This window comes from Indicator indicator, chromosome 9 (genome assembly GCF_027791375.1).
Source record: "Indicator indicator isolate 239-I01 chromosome 9, UM_Iind_1.1, whole genome shotgun sequence".
Classification (NCBI taxonomy): Eukaryota; Metazoa; Chordata; class Aves; order Piciformes; family Indicatoridae; genus Indicator; species Indicator indicator.
The window spans coordinates 6042612-6060994 of NC_072018.1; the positions used below are offsets into that span (position 1 = coordinate 6042612).

General features: G+C 38.1%; 1 protein-coding gene across 1 annotated transcript in view; it reads right to left on the reverse strand.

Moving 5' to 3' along the window:
- The window catches only part of SPTLC3 (serine palmitoyltransferase long chain base subunit 3), an 85627-nt gene that overhangs the window by 37804 nt on the left and 29440 nt on the right, over positions 1-18383 (reverse strand). Inside the window, exons 2-5 of the mRNA XM_054383641.1 lie at positions 16375-16566; positions 14667-14821; positions 13374-13522; positions 1256-1380 (exon numbers count right to left, since the gene is read on the reverse strand). Coding sequence (XP_054239616.1) covers positions 1256-1380; positions 13374-13522; positions 14667-14821; positions 16375-16566 — 621 coding nt within the window. The remainder of the gene's footprint in view (positions 1-1255; positions 1381-13373; positions 13523-14666; positions 14822-16374; positions 16567-18383) is intronic.

Below are 18383 nucleotides of genomic sequence, written 5' to 3' on the forward strand. Positions count from 1 at the left end.
TATAACATCTGTTATATATATGTAAAATATAGTACTATAGAATATTCATATATACTAATGTTTTATAGTCATATTATATGTAATACTTACAGTAATATTTTTATTTTTTCCAATTATATTTCAATAGCCAACCTCTGTTAGATTCCTGAGTCTCCATATGAGGCTAGCTAAGTGAGGGAAAATAATTTCATAGCTCAGCAAGGGATAAGTATCTTACTCTGTTATGTATCTTATTCTGTTATGTATGTCTATGGTTCCAGCAATTTATCTTTATTGATTTTCTGTATCTGTTCCCTCTGAAATTCCTGGACAACTTCTTCAGCACCATTGAAAACTGAAATTTACGTTCTGGGCAGCTGAAGCAATTCTTCCTGCCCTGCCATTGTATATATATATTTTAGTAATCTCTTGCAATAGCTGGATTCATCTTCCACAGTGAGTGAAGAAATGACTTCATCTCTACAACGATGCTTCAGAAGAAATCTTGATCAGACACCAGACAGCGAGTTTATTCCATCTCCATCAAGAAGGAATACTGCTTCACACTTGCATGGCACACTTCTTTTTTTAATATTTCACAGTTGCCTGGACTAAAGACAAGCTATCCACTTTCCCAGCTAACAGCACAGCATATCTACTTGTTAAGTCAGGAGCTGTGATTGATATGGTGATGGATTTTCATGTCTTTCTGTTAGGTACCCTAAACTGGAGATAAAGTCTCTTCAGCACCAAATAAGAACCCAACTTTTGTCATACAGTCACAACTTCAGACTTTAATTAGCTCCCGGTTTTCTTTTCTGGGCTGTCTGGAGATTTGTTCATCTGGAATGTTAAACACTGTGCTTTCTCTTTTCTGAAAGTGTTGTAAAAGATATCCTGATCATCACCTTTCACCACAGGCAGCTGGGCAATACCTCTGCAATTAGACCCAATATTTCATCCCACAATACCTGAGATGTGGGATGTAACATTTGTTTACTTTTTAGGGAGAAGCAGTTTCCTTAGGACAATCTAAACAGCCATGTCACTCATCCTTAAATAGATGTTAGATATGTCATAGCAACACCCACAGCTAGAAAAAATTATGAAGGAGCATATTTAAGGTCACAAGATCATCAGCTCTATGACTTATGCTTTCCTTATACTGAGCTTTGTTCCTTGACCAAGCCTTTCCAATTATTGTATGGCCAGGATACTGCAACAGTTGTCAAAACAATAAACAATTGTTCTGTGTGTTCCTTAAGGAAGTACTCACCTTTCCAACGAGGGCTGGAATATTCATTGAGTTTGTTGCAAAGCCCATGCCAAACACCATAGCATCTTCCACACCAAGGAAGTTGGCCACAAGTGTCTCTAGTTCTACGTGTTTGTCTAAGGTGCCTGCAGAAATAAGCAGAGGGAATCTTAAATCTCATTAAATGGTAAGATTCATTAATTCTAAGGACAGAAGACATACAAAAGGACAAGCTAGAAGTGTGCTGTTAAGCTGCATCACATTAAATTCTAATGAAAGTTTTCCATTTCTATCATCTGTATGTGGGATATTGCAAGTGAAAGCAAGGATGCAAACGAGCTATAACTCATGTTAACACTGTTGCTGTTAAGGTAGCAAAGCAGTTTCTTTGGGAAAAAGTTTTATTTTTCTGTAACAACAACTTTTGATAGTCATGAGCAATGAAGACCAAAAATGTTTCCTTTTAATAGGAAATGTTACACAAACATCTAGGCGTTCTTGAGTTCTCTCTGAATATGAAAACAAAAACTGATGACAACAAAATTCTTCCTTTTTTGTAATCTTTATTTCCCTTGGATGCCTGCGTATGCATAAAAAATCCTTAGTTATGATTTTTATGGATAGACAAAGAAAAGTGTTCTCCATCTTTTTCTGCTTTGAAAGGTAAAAGCAATGCCACTCTTCTGAACTGATAAGTCTCCTCCATCTCTACAATCAAACATAAATAAGACAACACTACAGAGCCTTCTTTATCACACTGCTTATCTTAGTGCCTGGAGTCTCCAGTTATCCAACAAAAGCAATGTCTGTTCTGCCCAACTCACAAAATACAGATGGCAACAAAAAAAAAAAAAAAAAGAGTGGTGTTAAGAGACTGAGATAACAAATAACTATGAACAGTAACGAATCATCTCAACTTGCCAGCTCTCTAGTCTTTGGTTGCCTGGTTGTGCATTTCAGGTACCAAGGCAGAAGGAACGCTTACAGGATGATCTGTGGGGAAGAAAAGAGAGTGGCCTGTGGATTCTGACAGAGTATTTCCCCTAAAATAAGGCTGTAAGCAGAGTTCGGAAGAAAATTATTAAAGAAGTGAATATCTTCCCTCACTTGTGCTGTACAAATGGATGTCACAATAACATAAGCAAAGTGAATTACAATTCATGGGAACAAGAAATCTGTGTTCACTGTGATGTACAAAGACCAGATGAATGGAGGAAAACAGAAGCTTGGCTAGGGTGTCTCGACAAGAGGGATGAGTCAGGAAAATGATCTTACCTGCATTGTGGAGGAAAGCTCATTAAAAAATTCAAATAAAAATGTCAGCAGCACAGTTTCAGCAACAGCACTAACTCAGCTGGTTACAGCGAGGTAGTATTTTCACTGTTTTCTCATTAAATATCCAAAGTAAGAATTGCATTCACTTGTAAACAGAATGTGAAAAATACCCTTCAGGCAGGTAACTCTCTAATAGCCAGGGAGATAAGGAGCAAGGATGATGTGGCTTCTGGAAAAAAATTGCATTATGTGGACATTATAGAATAGCATAGTGGTTTTGCACAAAGCCTGCCTGGGTTCTTATAGACTTGAGACAACTCCAGCAGACCTTTGAGAGTGTCTCTGCATGCGTTGTGTCACACTGGATGTACATTGATCTAGGTTGGCTTTGTGCTCTCATAGGTTAGGTAACATGGACAGAAAATTTGGCTCTGCAGAACCTCAAGTAGGTGAGAGTTGACTCTGCATGATACTGTTTGAGGATGGCTACTTCTTGCATTTATAGATCCTGAGATATACAAGGGTATGAGCTGACTCTGCACACAGCCACTGCCCCATAGCCAACCTCAATGAAATACAATCCCATATAGTGTTTCCAATCCCACATAATGTTTCAGAGGTGTTTGCTGGAGGTGTGAGAATCTATATTGTACCTTGGAAGCCCAGGAGGTCTCAGAGTGTATTTCTATAGTTAGTTCTATATTGTTTACACTTTGGGCCCAAGTGGTCTTCAATCTGGTTGCACCCACACATTGACGGCTGAGGATTCCAGCATGGTCAGCTGTCCTAGTGTTTCCTGCAGATGTTATTTTGTTGCTTGAGGGCTATTGGAGCACAAAGAGAAGATGAAGTCTGAAATGGAAGCTTGAAGCCAACCATACTATGGTCACAGCTTGACTTAGAAGGAGGTTTGTGAAAGTGCAAGAAACAAGTGGTGCATTCATTGCAAGGCAGGCATTTCAAGGCATGAGGAAATTGTCCTTGACTCTTCCAGGGATAAAGCTGACACTGCTGAGGTGGAGTTGTTTTTTGGGGTTGCATCATGTTTTCCCTTTTCACAAACAAGAAAAGCCTGACTGCTACAGATTATTCTATTCAAGCATCTATTAGATGAACCGGAGAGGAACAGCACATTTTGGACCTATTTTTATTGGGTTTGTAACAGTGAAGAAAGAAACATTCTGGAAGTCACCAATTTCTACTTATTACTTCCTAATCTTAGCAGTGAATGCAGATGATACTGTGCATTGCTATTGTCTGCAAATACTGGAATACAAACTGGAATCAGTGTGGGTTTAGTTTGCAAAACCAAACCCTGAATGCAAGGATTTTCAATATGAGCCTTAACGTTGAATTATTTTAGTTACAGACTGGATTTGCTCAGCCTTGAGAAGATAAGGCTTAGGGAACACCTTATTACCATGCATCAATACATAAAGGGTGGCTACCAGTAGAATGGAGACTCCCTTTTAACAAGGAGTCACATGGAAAAGACAAGGGGCAATGGGTACAAGTTACTCCTGGGGAGATTGCAATTGGATTCCAGAAGAAAAATTTTCACCATGAGAATAGTTAGGCATTGGAATCCTCTCCCAGGAAAAGTAGTGGATTCCTGTGCACTGGACATTTTTAAGATTCAGCTGGACCGGGTGCTGGGCGATCTCATTTCAACTAGACTATCTCCTCAAAAAGTTGGACCAGATGATCATTGGGGTCTCTTCCAACCTGGCATTCTGTGATTCTGTGAAATAGTACTGTAGGTGGTAGGTGAGGTGTTGCAGAAGCAATACAATATATGTCAGTAGTGACAGGGAGAGGTTCATGACAGTGATATCAATTGAGTAGAGCTGATAAAGTACATCAGCTTGCATTTTCCAATGTTTAAAGAGGTATTTAATTAATAAATGATGCAATTATTTAGTCATATCAGAATATTTCTCCAGTGTGGGTCAGCCTCTGGATACCATATAAACTGCATTAATGGTATCACTTCTCTACACTAGAGGTAACAAGGAGTCATGTATGCTCTGCTGGAATGAGGCATGCTGCTAGCATTCTGACCTGGTCACAGCAACCAGCCCAACAAACATGAACAGCAATACCAGACAGATGCAAATTGTATCCAAAGGATCTTGTATTGGCACAAGATGCTACATGTCAAGCTCCAAAAGAAAGGCAGTAATTACACTGGGCTTTGGTAAATACAACCTTTGCAGTGTCAAGTCAGGTTATCATTGCCCTTAAAGTGTCATGTGTTGTGCTGGATACAGACCAGCATTATTACCTGGTGAATGAAAAGGGAATTACTAGATTATTTTGTTAATACTTTGAATACACAGATGCCCTTTATACTTGTCCTATACAGTGACATTAGAAAACTTCCCCATACTCTACCTGCTCTGCTTTTATACTGACTATAGTCTGGTTTGACCTTACAAATGAGGATACAATATGTATGCCATCTTACTGAGAAAGATCTAAGACAGAAAGGAGAAGACAAATCTAACCTGCATCTTGAAGAGACAAAATGAAATAGGTTTCTTTGGAAGTTATTCCTCCCTGCTGAACAGTTTTGTGCAACAGAATACAGCAGATGTTATTGTGTTTCAAGATTATATATAAACCTGTGTTTGTCCAGGTTTCAGCTGGACTAAATTTTCTTCCTAGCAGCTGGTTCAGTGTTGTGTTTAGGATTTCGGATGGGAATTATGGTGGTAACACTGATGTTTTAGTTGTTGCTAAGCAGTGTTCAAGGACTTCTCAGCTGCTCATACTGTACTGCCATGAGAGGCTGGGAGTGCACAGGGGGCTGGTAGGGGATACATAGCCAGAACAACTGTCTCATGGTATTCCACACCATATGACATCATGCCCAGTACATTAACGGGGGGGAGCTGGCCGGAAAACACTATGGCTCAGAAACTGGCTGGGCATTTTTCAGCCAGTAGTGAGTGATTATATTGTGCATCACTTGTTTTGTATTATTATTTTCCCTTTCTTTGCTGTCCTGTTAAACTGCCTTTATCTCAAAACCCATGAATTTTACTTTGCTTTTGATTCTCTCCTCTGTCCCACTGAGGTGGGGGAGTAAGCCAGAGGCTGTTTGGTGCTTAATTGCTCTCAGGGGTTAAACCATGGTTGATTTTATGGAAAGTAAACTCAAAGATCATATCAGAAATGGATTTTCACAATAAGCCACCTCCACATACTCCCACATTTTTCGAAGGAAATCCCCTCCTTTCCAAAACCTGATGACCCAGTTTCCTCCATTAACCTGCACTCTGGGAACATGAAGTGCACTCTCTGTGCTTTGGCAGGCTTTCTTAGGCTTACCCATGCTCTGGGGTTGAAAGTGACTACCAGCCCACTAAAGCTCAGAAATTCGCTTCCCTTGCAGTTCATTATTTAGCTTTGACATTTCCAGCTTGAACAAGGTGTTTTATGTCACTTGATAGTTTGTCCAATACATTCAGGTAACTATGTGCTAATGACACAAGCTGGTTAAACTGACGACACTGACAACAGCGTCTGTTAAAAGACACAAAGGATTCTTCATTTGGAATTCTGGGACCCAAAGATGACAGGAAAATACCTGCTCACTTCAAGTTAAATGCAATCTGGAGGATTAAACTGATATAAGCAACAAGCTATTGAAAGAAAAAGAACTTATTCCCAGAAAAGCCACTTCCATATATGAACAGCAACTGGGAATCCTATAGATCACTGATGTGACTCACCAAGGTGAATAAGAGCCATTACTCTGTGAAGATCACAGTTTGTCAGTAGTGTCCTTATGAGGTTGAGGAACAGAGCAAAACACCTGAACTCTGTCACATTTGAAACTTAAGGTCACAAACTCTCTCTGGTTAGATATTTGGCAGAGGTGGGAAAAAAACAAGTTACTGAAACACAGATAGATTTTTACAAAAGAATTATAATAAGGGTGAAGAGACAGAAGATGTAGAAAGTGTGTTATTTATTTTCATATACCCTATGAGTGTGGATGATGCAGATGGTATCATCACAAGAGCAAAGCCTAAGCTTGTAGAATAATGGTAAGAGAGAGAAGCACACAGTAATGTTATGTAGGTGTCTTGTTTAATACTGCATGTGCAGAATAGAGTTCCCCCAGAAGTGGGGTTTGAAGAAGCATTTGAGAAAAAAGGAAATGCTCAAGCTGTTTTAATGTTGCTAGTAGCTGATAGGGTTTTTGTACCATAAAGATGCTGCAGGTATCATAAATACAATAGTATACCTCTGTAATTTACTGATTTTCAGAAAAGAGTAGATTAATTCTATCAAAACTTCCAGTTTAACTCATATTTTCCATTTTGCTTTGCCTTTTTCCTTTATGAAAACACAAGGCTAAAATTTGCAGTTGAAGTGCAGCCTCTTCCCGCCAAAACCTGGGTGGCAGTGCCTTAAGTGTTTAAATAATTGCATATACATAGTTAACATTACATATTTGATGTATTTTAGATTTTAAACAGGTCACACAACCCTTAGTTACTCTTGAGGCCCTCAGTTCCACCTGCCAGAAGGACTATCCTGAGCTTAATCATGCTTTGCAAAGTATATTTTTTGCAATGGTGAAATACCAGGAACAAATTTGACCCTTTGATCCTAAGTTGGATGAGCTACTGATGAGAGAGTAGGCACGAAAAGGAAAATGATCTTAGTTGGAGATGACAAAGAAGGAAATTTCCTGGTTTGAACTTTTTCCTACTTTATACCATATCCTATCAGAAAGTAGTCAAGAGTATGAAATACGTATATACATATACACACTAATTCTCATTTATATATCGGTACTTCTGCTTAAGCTCCTACCTGAAAAATGTAAATTATGGGAACTTTAGTTCTTTATCTCTTTTTTCTAACTGATAAATGGATTATTTATTTTTATGCTTATACAATACTGAGTTTGAAACAAGCCAGGGCACTCATTAAAGCCTTGAAATGGTATAAAATAAAGGACAGCCAAATATCTAATTTTACCTTCTTGAAATGCTGCTGGAAAGTCATAGTGGGCCTAAAAACCTAATGGAAGGAAGAAGATGGAACTACTTTTGTAGTTTAAATGTTGGCAACAGGTTTTCAGATCTGCTTTCTAGAAATCAGATCACAATCAAATAAGAATATCCTCCCACCACCATAAAAAAAAAAACACCAACAGAAAAAAAGGGAAAAAAAGAAAGAAAGAAAAAAAAAAAGGCAAGCCCTGCAACAGCACATAAGCTGCAAGCTAGGTGTTAAAAGGTAATTTCCTAACCATGCCCTCCAGAATGAATCACCCTGTGAGTGTTCTGTGCAGGCTCCATCTTGTCTTTTGGTCCAAGACATAATCACAGGAGAAGGATTTCGAAAGGCAGGAATCCTGCTTGGCTGCTTAAACGGCACTAATGATACAGTTGCTCCTGTTACTCACATATATCATCTCCATAAGGAATAATGGTGAGTGAGATAAATAGAGCATTGGAACTACCAGCTGCTCAGGTGAGAGTCCTGTCACCGCCCTTGTGCTTAAACCTAGGAGCATTGAGAGCATGATAATCCGATATAAAAAAAAACAAACCAAAACAAAACAGAAATAGTTTTAGTATCACCTGCAAGCAGAGAAAGTGCTAACATCTGTGTATCAAGGGGAGAACCCTTGATAATTTTAAGCTAGGTTGCTTAGACAAGGCTGACTCCAAACACGACAGGCTGGGCTTTGGCAAAACCTTGAGAGCCTGCTTCCCACAGTAGTCAACTCCCACTGGAACCATTAAAATGCATTGATTTATGTGGGGAAGAAAGGACTTCACTTTCCAGTTGTCATTCTTTTCAGTATATAGAAGTGTGGTGGGTTGAATACATGCTATTTCAAATTAATTTAAATTCCTATTTCCTGCATTTATATTAAGGGAAAATATTTTGAGAGGAAGATTAAAATGAATAAGACAAAAATAAAACATAGTATGGAGATGTTGGAGGTTTTGGTGGGGGAGGGTGGGGGGTGGGGTTAGTTTACATGAAATACCCCAATGTTCCAAATACTCTGGTGACTTGAATTCCAGTTACTTAAATACTTCAATATTTAAGAATTATAGTCTCAGACTCAGCATTTATTCCTGGAAAGCAAGCTTTTTAATGTCTTGATTGGTTTCTTGACTTATAATGAACTAGACAAAGATATAATAATAATAACAACCACCACCACCAAACCTACCCAACAAAAAACCCAAACAAAACCCAAACCTACAAAACAACCAACCAGCCAAAAACATCCCTTCCCCCCCATATAAAACCAAACCCAAAAACAACCCAAAAGAAAAGACTTTCTGCACCTGCCAGAGAGACTGTGCTGACAAAAACTTCATTAATTCAAATTACACCCATGGTCAAGTTTTGTCAGACATGGCAGGTGCAGGTCTCTCTGTGTTCTCCCTTGACACCTCACACAGTTAGTGCAGCATCTTTTCCTCTGGTAGCATCTTTTCCTCTGGCTTCTGTTAATTTAACCTTGCTGTTCTCATATGTGCTCAAAATGCTCTTACCGTTCTAGGTGAAGTCTCATCATCTCCCCTAGCCTGCCCCTCTGACCAAAAAGGTCCTCATTCTACATTTCCAGGTGCTTCAAAATATTCAGAAGAATCTTATGCTTAAACTTTTGCCACCAAGATCCTTTGGGAACTGCTTCTATTCCCTGTACCACACAACTGAAAAATCTTTCATCTCTAAGCAGACCATAGTACCAGCATTTCCTGCCTTCTGCCTACCATCAGCAAACAACCACTTCCACACATTCACCCAAACTACTGCTTTTAGGAGATAGGTCCCAAGCATATGTGAAACTCTTTCTTGTTGATCCGTTTAATGTGTCTTTTCTTAACATCTTTTTAATCTTATAGTCCTCAGAAAAAGCGTAATGAGCCAGGGTATTGCTTCCTTAGTTCCTTAGATGCTACTTCTCCTGTAAATACTGCCCAGCTGTATAAAAATGAGTATGTCCATGTTCCACATTCAAACCAAAGTTGTACAACGATTTGCTAGTTCAGAGTGGAAATGACTGCACAGCAATGGCTATAGGCATATAAGTGATATGATAAATTAATACTAAAGAACTAATTAGATAAAATAATACTGAACAATTAGTATTAGATACACTACACTAGACAAAAAGGTTCCTTTACCCCACAGCCCTTTATCTGACAGTGGTCTTATATTGATGTTTGGCGATGAACACAGGCAGGACAAACATACATAGTAAACTCATTTCAGCATAAGGACATCCAAAATCAGACAATAGTTCTGGTATTTCATGTAACTATCAATGATCTCTCCTCTATATGTGACCAGTGTTCCTTAGAATGCAAGGGAGTGTAAAGTTTTAGCATCTGGGGGCTTCTTTGCAATGAGTTCCTCTGACCGGCCAGTATAAAGAGTTGCCTCCTGTATTTAGACAGAAAACCTTCTACCAACTTCATGCAATGCCCTGTAGATGTTGTAGTGGAAGAGACAATGTACAGTCAACTCTGACCACTCTTTCACACCATGAAGATTTCTGTCATTTCACCCTTTAGACTTTTTTGAGCTGATGTCAGGCATTTCTGACAGCTGAAGAAAGATAACTCAATAGTTTTTTACCCAGAAGCTGTTGAGGCCTTTGATGATCCTTGTTGCCCTTCTCTGACATTTTCCTGTTCTGCCAAATGTTTCTGAATAGAACAGCACAGAGTACTAAAGATGACAGCAAACCACTTTATGAAGTAGCACATGAGCTTTATGAAGTAGCACATTGAGGTTCTACGTTTGTCTTTCTGTTCACTCCCTAATAATTTCTAGTATTTGATTTGCTCTCTGACTACTGAACAGTAAGCTGGTGCTTTCACAGAACTGTCACTTATAACCCCAATCTTGCTTCTAAGGGATAATAGTTAGCTTGGTCTTAAAAAGCAAAAATATTTTTCTTTCAGATTGAAAGTCCCACAAAAGCCTCAGGAATGTGTCTCAAATACCCTGTTATACTTTAAAAAGTGGTTTATTATTGTAATTTAAAAAGAACACAGAAAAAAGTATTGAGTGAAAAGGCTTAAATCTTTTTATGGAGGAGAAATCTACAAAGATCAATTACTGTTTTTATCAGTTTCCTAAGCTTTTGTACTTAAACAGGAATACTAAGCGGCATCTACATTGTTATTTTAGAGAAAGCATAAGCAGGGCTTCACAGTTCTTGCTGAAGCAGATTTCTGAACTCTATGTGCATACAATCTTGAGTCACTTTTCTGGGAATGTAGAATAACTGTTTTACATTTAGCAAGGTTTAGCTTCACCAAGTTTCCTTAATAAAATGCAGTTTGGTAAAGATATAAACCATTGTGTTAGAACACCCATATGAATTTATTCTGAGAGTAAACTACATGCAAAATGTTCTGCTATGAAAACGTTTTTTTACCCCAGTTTTTTTACCACAGTTACAAGAGGAGGATTTAAGGCAGAAAACCACAGAGGAGAGTGTCACCATCATGTATACTCTCAGGCATCCCTTGCATTAATTTTATTTGTTTCTTTGTTTTCCCATCTCTGAAATCTTCTCACAGTAATGGAAGGATCCTTCGCAAAAAGAGATGCTTCTTGCTGCTTTGAGAGAGATCTTGGTAAACTCCTGAGCATACCAGACACTCAATGCACATGGGCAGAACGGTACCTCCAAAGACAATTAGCTTAAAATTATAAATATGTTCAAGTGCTCTTTTTGATTAGGATACCACAAACAATATGTAGCCTTGGCTCCTAAAGCTCACTGCGTTTTAACTTGAAGAGGCTTTAGCTCAGTCACACAAGCACAACAAAGGTTTTGAAATGTTTTGTTCCTGTCCAGGAACAAATCCATTCTGTTCTGGTTTTCTAAGATGAAGACTGCAAATTATAATAATAAAACTGTAAGACCTTTCATACAGGCCCTTTCCTACCTCTCTTTTTAAAATCTATTTGCATATATATTTACCTCAGAAGAATTTTCGAATCTGCTCAACTGTGAACCAGAGCAGGGCTGAAGCAGAAAAGTAAGGAGAGAGCAAAAAAGAAAAGGAAAGCTGGGTACCCACACTACTAACAAGAAGATTTTTTCCTTAATTTTCTATAATGGTTAAAGAGGGCCTATAAGAAAGACAATCTGTTTAGCAGGGTGTGTTGTGATAGGAGAAGCAGTGGTGGCTCTTAACTGAAAGAGGAGAGACTAGATGCAAGGAAGAATTTTTTTACTATGAACACGGTGAAACGCTGGCACAGGTTGTCCAGAGAAGTGGCAGGTGACGCTCCCTGGAAACATTCAAGGTCAAGTTGGAGCAGTCTGACCTGGTTGAAGATATCCTTGTTCACTACAGGAGAGTCAGACTAGATGACTTTTAAAGGTGCCTTCCAACACAAACCATACTATGATTTTGTACAGTTCTTGGCGGTAGACAGGCTCCAACAGAGCCAGGGCCATCCATTAATCAGAATTGCTCTCCGAATCAACTTCTCTCTCCACTGCCTACAAAAGCACAGGCTCTCTGTTAGCTGCCTTAGGCAAAATCCTATGACTGGTCATTTGCACCATCTAAGTTGGTCTTAACACCCTGCTTCCTGTTTTAATAAGTCCCAATGTCCAAGCTGCTCTCTGAAATACACTCTCTAAAGGACTGATTCTGACAAAACTTGTACAATGCTCTTTAACTGTCACCCATTCTCACACTGTGAATAGTCTGAATGAAGTTCATGGGACTATTTGTTGTGAAAGCAGTTAGAATGAACTTAAAACATTATTCAATCTGTCAAGATAACTGAATACTGCACAGGAGCTCAGATGAAGAGAAAGTCCTAGAAATCTGTATACACAGGCTCTCGGTACTGAGTAGATTAACTGTTAAGGTTTCTAATATTTGAAAACAGAATCAATCTTTTTCAGAAGATTGTTGTAGGGTTGGTTTTTTTTTTTTTTGGTTGGTATTGGTTTGGTTTTGTTTGTTTTTTGAGAATGTCAGTCATGTAAGGCTTCCATAGAAAAAAATTCCACAAGTAAAAGATAAAGAATGAAGAAGAGAAACACCAAGGAGATTTTTTGATGGACTGAAAACAACTCAAAATGTTTTCAGACAAAAGCCTTCTCATGCTGGGAAGCCTTCATTTTTTTTTTTTTCTTTTGACTGTTTCCAAGAAAGGTAAAACGTGAAGAGAAACCTCCTCCAGCATTTTGATGGCTGGAAATGGTTTTGTCTGAAATGGAGTCTGATTGCGCCCTTAGGAATGCAAGGTTTTGTGTTAAAACACACAAGAGAAGGTAACACTACCCACAACCTACCAAAAAAGCAGACAAATCGTAAAGGACATAAGTCATACAGAACCTTCCTGAATGTATTTCTTAAAGACAGACTGGATATTGCTGTGTTATGCCCATGAGCTTTTCATAAAACATTACAATATATCCTTAGAACATAGGATAAAAATAAAATAAAATTATACACAAGTTCATTTTACTACTCCAAACACTCTATACATGATAATTGATATAAAGCTGTGATGGAATTAAATTTACCCTAAAACAATTGTTGAAGTCTCAATGTTAATTTTGCTTCTTAAAAAAAAATAGTCCTGTTACTTCCATCATTAAAAATGCCAGGCCACTCTGGGACACACTTTGTTTTGCTTTTCCAAAATGCAATAACATTTTTCCTTTTAAAAAGATCCTTATGTGATAATGAATAAAACCCACAACATCCCTTTTAAACAAACAAGTAATTGTTGTGACCAAAATTCTCTAAGCATTCAATTCCTTCAAGATAGCTGTAAGGAAAGGCAAATAGTTACAGAAATTTTGATGCTCATTCAACTGTTTACTCACCCATTTCCTGTCTGGTACTGCAGATTCCTGTCCCATATTTTTGTAACTCTATAGTCACTGTTTTCAATGCATTAACATCTGTTTCTGCAAAGCCGAGGTAGTTATAAGAACCCATGTTGATTACATTCTTGATAGTCCTTCCTGTAAACCTATAATTAAAACAAATTTTGAAGAATTGTGCAATTTTATGTCCAATCCCGCCCCAAAAAAAGAAAAAATGCCCCTCCCCTCCCCCCCAATTTTGTTGCACTGTGAGACTCCTATTTGGGAATTTATAATCTTGATAATCCAATGTCCTAAAAGTTTTTCCAGCATTTCTATTTTCCTGACTAAACACTACCTCCTGCTTGGAATATTTTCCAGATTTCAAGCTGCAGATGACAATATACTAGTATTAGGTGAAACGGTGCTTTTATGAATGTAAATAAACACATCTAGAACTTTATATAGGGAACAACTCAGAGACACTGTTTTCCCAAGCAAATTGCCCACAGCTTCCACAAAGTTATGAGTGTTCATACACAGAGAAACTAAAGAGGAAAAAAGTGGTGTAGGAAACACTATGATACCTCCTCAGTAATCTGAAATATAATCAACCTACACCTTGTTTATGCGGTGAATTTCCATATCTAACTCAACAACACTTGCAATACACTGAAATCTTCAAACTGTGAAGTGCCTAAAACTCACTGACAAAGACTTATGTAGGAAGCCACATTTATGCAACACAAGAAATGATGATTTAAATCCTAATTGAAGGATAACCACAAATTCTGCTGCAATCTTCTGACTAAAGGTCTGTTGTTATAAACGAAGCATAAGCCTACTTGTGCTGATGCAGCCAAACAAAATCCATCTGTACAGAATTCAGACCCTTCCACACTGCATTTCCAAGCAATATTCAGAAGAAAGACTGTCAGCACTCAACTGATTTCAGAAAAAGAATATGCTGGTGTATATTAGTCAGGGGTATAGGCATGAGGGGTTAGATGCAACTTTCTGTACTTTGCAGATCACAGGAACACATAAACACGGAATGGTAGGGATGTAAAGGGATCTCTGGAGCTCTAGTCCAATCTCCCAGGAAAAGGATGGTTCACCTAGAGCAGGGTGCATTGTACCACGTCCAGGCAGTTTTGAATATCTCCAGCGATGGAGACTTCACAACCTCTCTAGGCAGACACTGTTCCAGTGTCACCCTCACAGTGAAGAAATCTTTCCTTATGTTCAGATAGAACTTCCTGTATCAGGAGTATTACAAAGCTGACAGCTGCAGAATGTAAGCTGACTCACCTAAATGTCCAGTTGTAATCATCTGTTACACGTTCCATGAGGTCAAACTGTGGCCCTGGGACACTGCAAATTGGACGATTCCAGTTATCCCGTATTCTCATATAGAGGTTTCTGGTGTAAAAGTTCTCAAAATCTTGATAAAGTGGCACAAAATCCTGTTTTGAAAACATGTACAGGATTAGGTTGCTAGGAAGATGTCTGCTTCTCTACCCAAGTCATTCTCATCAAGAAGAATAAGCTGATTAATTAGCAAACAGAGAGCTATAAACAGCTGTGTCATGAAGAACTCCAATCAGCAAATATCTTAATTCCTTGGAAATACAGTGGTGGCTTTTTTTAATATGTGATTGTTATTGTTGTGTTGGGTGGGTTTTGTTTGTTTAAATGGTCAACATCTTGGCCTAATCTTTTGGTCCTAGCTTTGGAAAGCTGGAAATGGAAGAACTTGTAACTCTTTTATCTGGAGAAACTGAATTCTTCAAGTTGAGCTCTTTGCTCTGTGTGGACCAGATTGCAGAACTAGGATAAATAACTTATTGTGTTTCATGAAAAGCTGGATACATTAAAGCTAGTCCAGTGTAATTGATCTGAGCATTACTGGTCTAGATTTGACATGCAAGCAGTCAGTTAAGACAACTAGGTGGGTTGATTATGAATTTCGATCCCTGGATTTGACTTGGAAATGAAATGAAAAGAATGGAATTGAAACAAAGTGTTATATGAAACAGCAATATAGTCATACTAGACAATAGATACATAAACTGACAAAATAACGTGACATTTTGTTACATATGTGGGAGACTGGAGAATTAAATGAATTCATAGTCCATGATGGATGGAGAAAAGATTTAGTTGGCATGTCTGGAAGCAAAATAGCTCAACAAATGGCCAAATTGTAAAGTGAATAGTCCATGAGAATGCTGATTAAAAGACTGGACCATAATATTTCATCAAGTACTGCGTGCATCTTTGAAAAGACAAACTAGGAATTTTATTTGAAAAGACAAACTTCAGGAATTTTATTTGTAAGAGAAATAGTAGCACTAGTTGCATTTTTCCTCCTTTAGGCAAGGTGTTATTGTAAATTGTGCCTCAAATTGAGCAAAGAAGGACAAGCAGCAAAAAAACATTGCTAGAAGGCAATGGAACTTGCTGGGGTGCTATTTTCACTTAGAACTAAGGGGGCTGAGAAAGTGTTTAAGTTAGGACTTGCAAGAATTCAGGCTACAATCATAGTGTGCTAGAATGATGATTCTTGGGTGCTCTGTGAATGGCAGTTCAGCAAACGGAATCAGTAATTACAAAGATTTCAGCACTGCCTATCACTGTGAAGGATGAACCAAGACAGTCAGATGGCACAAAGGAAAATTTGGGTTTAAGAAATTTGGAAAGATGACATATTTAACATTAAGGCATTTCTGAGTTTTATTTTTTGTGGATTGACCTAAAATACTGAGATTCTATTTTACTAAGAGTGACTATTTAGATACCCTTAGCACAAGATGAAAATCTATATGGGCGAAAATTGTGATTTTATGTATCTATAGGTACATGTTTAACTGCACTGCAGTGCAGGTCATTTCTCTCATCCCTATGCAGTCTTCTCTAAGATGAAAGCTGTCTGCCCTATTACTTGGGTAGGTCATGGCACAAAACTTGCAAGCAGGAAAACTCAGCTGTGGATACATAGTGTCTTTTTCATACATACTTTTTGTTCTTCTCTTTCTGCAGCAAGGTGACGTTTTTCTAGTCCCCAGGCTCTCAGAAAATCTCGCAGGTAGCCAAGTATTGTTCCTACTCCAAAACCCACGAAAGTGAGAACAGCAACATACATTGGTGCCTGTTCAAAGTGCTCAATAAATGTTTTTTTGTAGAGAGTTCCATTTGATACGCCATTCTTCTGAAAATACAGAACAGAAACTTGGAATTAATCCATTTCATCTCATCTAAACTTACACCTTAAGCAAATCTTTTCCTCTAATACACCACAGAGTAGGAGACACATTCAGACCTCACTCTATATTAGCTCATGCAACCTGTATCTGAAGAGGAGGACCTTTTACACTGCAGTTGTTACTGGCCACTACAAATACCTTCCATTTTCTCTCTTCTCCACTGATGTCCTCAACTGCAGGTGTCTTCAACACCACTCCCTTGTCTATTTTGAGACATGTGAAACTTATGAAAGATTGGCAACATGTTATTGTGCAATTGGGCAATTACTTCAAAGTTAGTTAAATGGAAACCACAATGCCCTGCTCTTTCAAGTCAGAGCCATAAAAAGGGAAGGGCAGCATTAAAAGCTCACCAACACTGTGCCTGACTCTGCTTCTGGGCCTTGTGCAACCCGTTGCAGCTATTAACCTATATACAACAAATCCTGTCTAAAACAGGGCACCTTTATGAAGTTCTTCAGATTTGAGACTGTATCCAAAACAGCTGCGATCCCATCCTTCTATTTCTAGTCTGATTTCACAAATGCTTTAATTCAGTTTTCAGTGACATTGACCATATTTCTAAGAGTAAAATTGGAATTAGTGACTCTGCTGTGAGCAACTTCTAGAAAATTACAACCACAGGGGGATGAAATATTTTGTCTTGAAAATATCCTCAAATTTCCGTTTTCAAATTAAAGAATCCAAGTTTCTCAGTTGTAACCTTCTCAAACCAACTGATACTTAGTAGGCTTATTGGACTGTTCTTTGGAAGAAAGGTAACTCCCTTATTTCTACAAAATGTGAATGCATTTACAGTTAGTGTCTAATAACAGCCAACCTGCCTGTTTAAAAATAACTAAATGCAATCCGTAGAAATTAGGGCCCTCTGTAAAAAAAACAAACCAAACCAAAGCACCCCCCCCAAACAACAACTCCACAAAAAAACAAACAAAAAAAACCCCCAAAAAACTCCATTTTATGTCTTATGTGTAGGACATAAAATTGTGAACCTATTATAATGCAAGACTACCACCGTATGAAGAAATACTATTAATACATTTCAGCCTGTAGGATGGATGAACTAAAAAAGAGTAGATTATCTCCTTGTGCAATACAGCAAGCTGAAATAGAATAACCATATTAAGAACAACTGCACATTCATTGGGTTTGTCAGACCTAGAGTATTATTGATCTGCATACTGCATTAAAATGCCTTTATTCTCACAGAATTAGAGGGAAAGAAGATAGAAGAGTGAAAGATGAAAAAGGAAAGGCAAAGTAAAAAAAAAAAAAACAAACAGAGAGAAGGAGAAGGAAAAAAGAAAGTGGGAGGGGAAAGAGAGTTCAGCACAGTATGGAATATAATAATTTTGAGGGAAACCCATAAAAAGAAAAAATTGCTGCTAGGGCTGAACAGAACTACACTTAGTCTTTTAAAAGACTTACTGCCCTGCAAAGAAGGAGAAATGCAGGGCTGGCTCTCATCAGGTGAGGGTAAGCTTTTGAAGCAATGCTCTGACCTCAAAGCTAATTGCTCTTTTAGAACAACTTATTTACCATGAAAAACATTTTATGAGGAAGATTTAAATACATGGTCAAGTCATATTTCACATGAACCACAACAGCTGTGTGCACAGTGACAAGATAAAGTATTTCATCAGGATTAAGCTCAGCCATATTACTTTACATTTGCCATGGGCTAGAAGCCTATTTATGGTCATTATGTCAATTCAATCAACATTGTAGCTGGTGGAGCTGTGATGATGTGATAATCCACCTG